This window comes from Etheostoma spectabile, chromosome 15 (genome assembly GCF_008692095.1).
Source record: "Etheostoma spectabile isolate EspeVRDwgs_2016 chromosome 15, UIUC_Espe_1.0, whole genome shotgun sequence".
Classification (NCBI taxonomy): Eukaryota; Metazoa; Chordata; class Actinopteri; order Perciformes; family Percidae; genus Etheostoma; species Etheostoma spectabile.
Window position 1 is genome coordinate 28,261,974 of NC_045747.1, and position 8,632 is coordinate 28,270,605.

Genomic DNA, 8,632 nt, shown 5'->3' on the forward strand with positions numbered 1-8,632 from the left:
CCAACCAGCTATTAAGCTAACTGAAATAAAGCCATGTCAATCTCTAATAATTGGGCGGAATTTTGCTTTAACAATGAATAGTGTCTTGCTTCTTCTTGTATTTTTGTATCTCCATGTGGGAATGTCCTGTAAAGTTGACCGATTGAACAGTCTGCCAAGTTTGATTGACTTGTCATAACAATGAAACAAAGCTAAAGGTCAGGAGTTGCTTTGAATGGCGAGTGGAGATGAACAGTGTTTTTGGTTTCTACAGCCTTTTACTGACATGGAGGGATGTGCAACATCTTCTGGTGAAGACATCCAGACCGGTCCACCTGAAAGCTGATGACTGGAAAACCAATGCTGCAGGATTCAGAGGCACACTGCATTCTACTTCTTACACTTGCATAGTACATTGATTGTTTTATACTCAACACATTTGACAACACTGTAGCCTCGGACTGAGATAATTATGAAAGGCCTCAATATAATCCTTCCTTACGTTGTGTTTTCTCCCAGTCAGCCATTTGTTTGGCTTTGGCCTGGTGGATGCGGAGGCCATGGTGCTGGAGGCCATGAAGTGGAGGACTGTTCCGTCTCAGCATACCTGCAGTCATACCCCCGAGCGACGCACCAGGTGAGGCAAACTGCAGACAGGTAGCTGATCGCAAACCTGCTACAGCAATGAAACTGCAATTCTTATTGTTATCATGTAATTGCATAATGCTTATACTGATGGCTGTACCAGGCACATCCATGCTGGCCAACATCTAAACTGCAGCATTAGCACTTCCGGATGCTCAGAAGAGCATGAGCGGCACGTGGCTTACCTGGAGCACGTGGTGGTCAAGGTCCTGATTGTCCACCCGCGGCGAGGAGACCTGGAGATCAACCTGATCTCTCCGTCTGGGACCAGGTCACAACTACTGGCCAACAGGTGAGAGCTCCACTCTAGACACCTCTCGACTTCATCAGCAGAGTTTTGGACAGTTTTCACTATATTCTACCGTACCTATTGACAACTTCACAGTGAGGTCTGTGAATATAATTAGAAATCAAGGAATCTTTGTGTGTGTGTGTGTGTGTGTGTGTGTGTGTGTGTGTGTGTGTGTGTGTGTGTGTGTGTGTGTGTGTGTGTGTGTGTGTGTGTGTGTGTGTGTGTGTGTGTGTGTGTGTGTGTGTGTGTGTGTGTGTGTGTGTGTGTGTGTGTGTGTGGTACAGCAGTGGGGGCAGGGAGTTGCTACATCCCTAGATAGCTCATTGATTGTGGTTCACCTGCTGGCGGTGTCCTGCCAAAAAGTGATTGCCGTCTACACTACATGCAAATTATGAGAATAATCTTTCTCATCTTTATGAGAATAAAGATGGACGCCCTGGCTCTTGGGCTCTCCAGCACGTTGTTTTGTTGCCAGCGGTTACGCAACATTTCTCTGGCCGTACTGCATGCTGTTGTGGCTTCCTCAGCAGCTTCCGCCGCCCAGGACACATCGCTCCTGGGATGGGTGACGGTGGTTTATTATCATCACTCCACAATCTCTGAGCATCGTGTGTGCTTGCAGATCCTCATGAAGCATATTCCAAATAGAGTCTGCAATCACTTTAATCAGAGGTGCCCAAATTCTTTCATACAAAGGGCCAAAATATATCTGGATGGAAGACCACGGGCCAAAAATAAATGTTGATGTTGAAAAATACCGTACATTTTTGCCGGTGGTCTTCACAATATGCTTTTGAATAAAACCATAGAAAAATATCTTTTGAAATGTAGATTTGTCTACAGCAATAATTAGATAATGTTTTGGGGAATTCACTGTTCTGGGAGTGCCGTGATAAAACAATGGAGTTCTCTTTAGTCTCAACAAGTCTGAACCCTTTGGAGTGCCTATGATAGAGCGGTGTATTAATGTAATGAATTACTATTATTATCAAGTTGATACAAAGTGAAACAAACAGAAAGCAAACAGAAAGTCTGTGATAAATGGTCAGAGAAGGCTGTGTATTATGTAGTCATTATTACACTTAGATTATGTATAAGTATAGCAGATGCACAAGCACTTACACTCATAGAATTTTAGACAGGATGTTTTAGGTCTCCAAAGCTCTAAACCGGACGAAGATTTTATCACATGTAAATATTACAGTGCAAAGGGCCTTTAAGGGGTAATTTAAACCATCATCATAGAGCTTTTATCTTCTCAACTTGGAAAAAAGGAAAATCCCACACACTGCTCTTGCTGTGTCTTGGTGATGCTGCATCAAGAGCAGTGTGTGGGATTTTCCTTTTTTTCCAAGTTTGTGCAATATTTCCAACGCACATGCAAAATAGAATTGTTGTTTCAACCTTGCTCGCGTTTCATTTCGCCTCATGCTCACAGGTTGTTTGACAGTTCCAAAGAGGGCTTCAGGAACTGGGAGTTCATGACAGTTCATTTCTGGGGTGAGAGGGCAGAGGGCACATGGACTCTGGAGATTGTTGACTCACCATCAAAGCTTCGCAACCCCGAGGTGCTGGGTGAGGTCCAACTGCACAAACAGCACACTCAGGCATTAGATGTCCCATTACAGTTAATGTTGATGTCCTTATCCAGAGCATCCTAACATTATTATTGTTCCTTGGCACAGGAAACCTGAAAGAATGGACACTGGTCCTTTATGGCACATCTCAGAACCCTTACCAGCCCAGCAGTACTCAGCACTCTGGTTCAAGGATGGGGGCGATCCCAACCACGGAGGAGATCCTGGAGGAGCCCGAGCTGGAGGAGGAAGACGAGTACAATGGTGAGAGATTTAAATAAGTCCCATTTCGTTACATACGTGCCTGCACATTGCGTCAATGACAATAAAACTGAATTGAGTTGTTCCTAACTTTACATCTAATCTGAAACAAGATATAATATTGTAGTTGTGGTGTAGATAAAAAAAAGATTGAATCTAGTAAAGCTATAGTGCGCAACTATTTTCTATTAAAGGTGACCTATTATGTAGCATTTTTAGGTTCATACTTGTATTTTGTTTGTACTAGAGCATGTTTACATGCTATAATGTTCAAAAACACTTTATATTTCTCATATGGCCCATGGCTGCTGCTCCTGTATTCACCCTCTGTATGAGACTAGGGCTGCGACTAACAATTATTTCAATAATCGATTAATCTGTCCATTAGTGTTAAGAATCGGCAAAAATTTTCAAAAATCAATTTTATTTATAGCATCAATTCATTTCTCACCATTTATTCAAAAACAGAACTGAGTGCAAATTCACAATGCAAATAATATTCAGAAAGTACACAAACAGGTACATCTCTGAGCTGTTAAAGCAATATTTAAGAAAAAAGTATATCGGATGTGCAATAGCAAAACTTACATCAACTCAATACATCCTTACATACATACAGTACTTGCTGTTTTAGTTACTATTTGTGTAGAAGGTAAGTAACCCAAAGAGCAGACACAGACTAAACACAAACACACACACACACACACACACACACACACACACACAAGTTCACTTGAAGCTTATTCATCAAATTATTACCATCATTGTAGTAAGTGCAAGTTAAGTTCATTTATACAACACATTTAAATACAGCTTTAGCTGACCTAAGTGCTATAAAAGAACTTTAAAATGAAATTAAAAAGTACAACACACACAAATACATTTGTCAACAATAACCGGTATGGAAAAAAGCACAGAATATATACATGACAACAGATTGAATAGGCCAAAAAAGGCGAGTGAACAAAAACATGGCTTTAGTGTTGAAAACGATACCACCCCTTCTTTATGTTAATGAGGAAATACGTTACGTTTCTCACTTCATAACGGAACAAAAGTAGGATTCTGTAGTGTTTGCTTTCTGCTGTTGAACTCCTTTCCTCCTCATCAAGGACATATTTACATTTTAGGTGCTGAGTTATCACTGTGGTGCTCCCGTGCCATGCCATGTCGCTTTTACATATCTTGCAATCAACTCACTTTTAGATTTATTCAGTGTGAAATGCTCCCACACTTTGAATGACTTAGATCGTACTGATTTCTCTGCCTCGGGCCATGTGTTTTAGAACAAGGTTACGGGTCTCTCCGATGGTCTTTCCTCTTTTTCTGCTTTGCTCTGCTGTTTTTTTTATTTGCTTTGCTCGGCTCTGCGCTCAACTCAATTTATTTTTATACTCAAAAATCTCCGCGACCTATTGAGTGGTTAATAGTCGCACAACACATTGAATCAATAATGAAATGCCAACTCTTTTAATAATCGAAATGTATCGATTTTTATTGATTTGTTGTTGCAGCCCTATATGGGACGCTCTGTTGGAGCGCCTGTCTCTTTAAGCCCCCTCCCGAAAAAGCCCTGCTCTCCTCTGATTGGTCAGCGCGTTTCCACAGCTCCAGGTCTCCTGGAATCTCCGCTATTCTACAGCAGGCCTTTGTATTCTAAGAAATTACCAATAAATGCTTCTAAACGAAGTACTACAGAACCGAACATGTCCCAGTAGTAATGTGACCCGAAATTGGGGTGAAAAGCATGCAGCTACTTAATAGTTAGCAATATGCTAACTTGAGATTGTAATGGAATGGAGCAGAACTTTCTAATGTCAAAAATCCTAAAGAATGGCTTCTGAACCCAACACTACCCAACCATACATGTTTTAGCAGTAAGACCAGCCAAAATTGTATCGTAATGTACTGTTATTATCTGTATTTCTCAGTTTTTACAAAATGTTGTAGTCCGGTGTCGCTGAAGGTTTAGTCATTGAGTTTATGTCACTGCTGAGAAAAGAAAACAGCAGCATTAAGGACAAGAAGGGGACATAAGAATTACAGGATAATCACCTCTTCTGAAGAGACATGTTTTTTGAATCCCCTCAAACCAAACATGTATTCTGAAGATCTCTAGTGATAGAATGTTGATCATAATTAAAATGTTGTGTTCCTTAGGGCCATGCCACAGTGAGTGTGGAGACCAGGGCTGTGACGGACCAGATAAGGACCACTGCCTCAACTGTGTCCACTTCAGCTCAGGCAGCTTGAAAAGTGGCAGGTAAGAGTTGATAGACTGAAGTAAAATCAGACAAGTGGAAAGTCCACATTGTGCTGTTAACTGTCTTTGCATCATCCCGCATCTGTGTATAGAACCTGTGTGAGCCACTGTCCACTGGGACACTACGAGGACACGGCGTCCCGTCGCTGTAGACGCTGCTACAAAGGCTGTGAGAGATGTGTAGCCCGCTCAGCTGGTGATTGTCTCTCCTGTCGAAGAGGCCTGTTTCTCAATACACTCAACTCCAGCTGCATTGATACCTGTCCCCCAGGTCACTTTGCTGATGAAAGTAAGTCCACACATCCACAGTGTAATCTGAACTCAGATGGCCTTTTATTAAATATCTGATATGTACCAGGCATGTAGATCAGGGGTTTGCAACAGTTTTGCTCCGTGGGCCATTCTTATACAGTATATTGTCAGTGTTGTTAAGAATCGTAGGGATGTGTTGAGGGTGTGTGTGGTTATTGAGTTATAAAATTAGGCTTAGTGTGTGTGTGTTACACTCATTTAACCTACACAGAGACTTATCTCCCCTACCTAAAAGTAATTCTACAACTATCCCTTAAACTCATGTTTTTGTTCCTTATCCATATTAGCAAGCTAGTTAGCATTAGTAATAAGTTGGTGAGGACGGACTGATGACTTAATTCAATTTTATTTTATATCATTTAGGGTAAATTGTAAATTTGTATGGTGTCAAATCATAACTGAAGTTATCTCAGAACACTTTACAGACCACACTATAATTTACAGAGACCCAACAATTACCCGGCGAGGAAAACCTCCTTTTTTAACAGGCAGAAACCTCGCACGGAACCTGACTCTTGGTGGGGGCCATATAGAAATATGACAATAATTTTAGCAGTGGGTATAATAGAATGACATGATGAACAGTGACAGTTATAGTAAAGAACAGGACCACGGCATCAGCTGCAACCACAATCCAGGTGCCAACTCAATTCAAAGGAAATCTGAGAGCAGGAAAGCACAAGTCAAATTACTTTTATTTAAAATCACTATGATGGGAAGTAATAAGAGAAGATGCCACTCAGACAAACCTTACCAAGTCCAAGGTAATTCCAGCACAAATGGCCTAAAACAATCTGTGAAGAATTTTATTCCGTTTCCTGGTGGCCTGGTAATGAAGAGTTGGAGGCCCACTACGGGTTCGCTGATTCAGAAGTAGGACATTTAAAATCCTGATGTAGTTATTTTCACCACTGTACTGATAGTTTTGCATGCTGTCCTTGCCAGATCAGAGACAGTGTCTGAAGTGCCACAACACGTGTATGAGATGCCTGAGGTATGCAGACAGATGCACTGCCTGCAGCGAAGGCTACAGGTGTGGAAACACTGGGTTACACTGCCATTTATATATTTACACTTTGGTTCAAAACAAAGTGTTGTAATGTATTGATTTTTTTTAGTCTGGCAGGGATGACTTGTGTCCCTGAATGCACCAATGGGACCTTTTTCCATTTGGAAGAGATGACCTGCAGCCCATGCCATTCCTCTTGTAAGACGTGTACAGGTCAGTGTGTTTGCCACATGTGGGCAGTTTCTACAGTGCCCTTATAGAAATCACAGAACTAACACAACAAACTAAGCAAATGATAATTCAAAAACCTGAGGTAAACAACACATGTTGCCTAGCAGACAGGGTTTAAGAAATGTACAGTAGGTACAGGTGTGAATATATTTTGGTAACACTTTATAATCAGCATACAAATCTTAGAGTTAAGTAATGTTTAACTAATGCCTGATTCATAATGATTTAACGCATTAATTATTGCAGGACGCATCATGAATATGTGTTGCTCACGATACCCACAACCAGAGGAGGAAGTTAGTTTCTCAAGTTAAAGTAGTGTTACTTTAAAGACATTTAAGTAAGTAAAATTGAAAGTACTTAAGTACAAATTTACCTAAGAAAGGTCAATCAAAATGTTCTCTGATTACACATTACTCTGTTGGATTTTGCAAGTACTTAAGTAAAAGTAAAATACAGATTTTTAACAACACTCAAAAAAGTACTAGTACACAAAAAAACAACTAAGTTACATAAACGAGAGTAAATGAAATTGGTTACTTCCACCCCTCCCATTAACAAATGATCCAGTCACTATGACTTCATGTGATTAGTACACACTTAAAAGATACTCAATTAAGGAATGTTAGTTAACAGTTTATTTATACATTAATTGATATATGACCAAATTAACAGCAGCCTACCTATCCTCACAGATCTATCGTCGTCACATGCACATGTTGCTTCACAAACCAAAATCATCTAGCAGGTGCCAATTGACAAAATGGAAGAGAATAGAAAGGAATTGAGAAAAATAGTTTAATATTTCTATGGGAACTAAGGATGCACCGAACCCAGATATAGATTTTGGCGAACTTTGAGCTTTTTGACAAAGTTCGGTTACTGCCAAATGTGTGTATTTCCCAGGACCAGGTAAGGAGGAGTGTATCCAGTGTGCCGAGGGCTACCTGCAGCAGGAGTGGAGGTGTGTGGAAGCCTGTACTCATGGCTACTACTCTGGAGAGGCCGCAGGAGTCCCTCATCAGATGTGTCACAGGTGGGTGATTCATCACTGCTTCATCCCTGGATCATTTTAATTTGTTTGTCTTACAATAGGCTTTACAAATACACATTTGACACTAAATCAAGACTAAAACCCAGGTAACATAAATGCATAACAGAAACACTAACAGAACATAAGGAACACACTTAAACTAGGACAGGAACCTTTAATCACACAGTCCCGTGAGCCTTTGCATGACAGTGCAGAACAGTCAGTGATATATAATGCGGTATGATGCTTCTCCTCTGTATAACTTAAAAACCTGTAAAATCTAAACCATAGATTGTTCTTATATTGCAGTTAAATTAGAAGTATATACCTGGCATGTTCTGGTGCTAAGGCAAAGGTACACACCAGCTTCAGTCTTATCTTTTATTTAAAAATAATGATAATTGTACAGCTTGAGTACCCCCGAGTAACTCTTTATGTAAAGGAAGGAAGGAACTTAACTAAGCAGGTGTTTGTTTAGGATAGGATGATTCCAGCTCTGTTCTACTGATTTGTTTTCATCTGGCTTTGTCTCTCAAGGTGTGAGGAAAACTGCCTGAGCTGCAGTGGAGCCGGACCAACATGCACCAAATGCAAAGAGGGTTTTAGTCTGGTCAGCAGGACTTGTATTGTTAATGCATCCTGTAATAACGGTGAGTTTGAAATTATGACCCACATCAATTTCATTCCCATAGGGTGATGTTCTACTGACGATACCTAGACCCTATGTTCCCACGTTTTTGTGTCTTCGTGACTAACGGGCACAACAATTTTTGAAATTGGTCCAATATTAAGCAAGTCAAAACAAGCTACCATATAACAGTCATGAACAATTGCACACCTTCAATTTCCATCCACTAAAAGTGCTGTTTTGCCTCAGATCTGAACACATTATGGAAAGGATCCCTGCCGAGATAGACCTTCAATTAAGATCCTTTTTGTTTAACATGAAACATCCCTGGAATCGCTATCGCCAAACTCAAAAGACCCTGTTAAATGAACATTTTGCATCATAAAACATGCTTTCTTCAAA

At 40.5% G+C, this 8,632-nt stretch overlaps 2 protein-coding genes across 2 annotated transcripts in view; both read left to right on the top strand.

The window, feature by feature from the left end:
• tpcn2 (two pore segment channel 2) overlaps positions 1 to 8,632 on the top strand; it is a 224,090-nt gene that overhangs the window by 80,574 nt on the left and 134,884 nt on the right. The gene's annotated exons all lie outside the window — the stretch shown is intronic.
• The window catches only part of pcsk6 (proprotein convertase subtilisin/kexin type 6), a 23,351-nt gene that overhangs the window by 12,980 nt on the left and 1,739 nt on the right, over positions 1 to 8,632 (top strand). Inside the window, exons 10-20 of the mRNA XM_032538247.1 lie at positions 254 to 357; positions 499 to 616; positions 728 to 916; positions 2,355 to 2,491; positions 2,602 to 2,757; positions 4,915 to 5,017; positions 5,110 to 5,306; positions 6,275 to 6,362; positions 6,448 to 6,551; positions 7,476 to 7,605; positions 8,140 to 8,252. Of these exons, the coding sequence (XP_032394138.1) occupies positions 254 to 357; positions 499 to 616; positions 728 to 916; positions 2,355 to 2,491; positions 2,602 to 2,757; positions 4,915 to 5,017; positions 5,110 to 5,306; positions 6,275 to 6,362; positions 6,448 to 6,551; positions 7,476 to 7,605; positions 8,140 to 8,252 (1,439 nt within the window). The remainder of the gene's footprint in view (positions 1 to 253; positions 358 to 498; positions 617 to 727; positions 917 to 2,354; positions 2,492 to 2,601; positions 2,758 to 4,914; positions 5,018 to 5,109; positions 5,307 to 6,274; positions 6,363 to 6,447; positions 6,552 to 7,475; positions 7,606 to 8,139; positions 8,253 to 8,632) is intronic.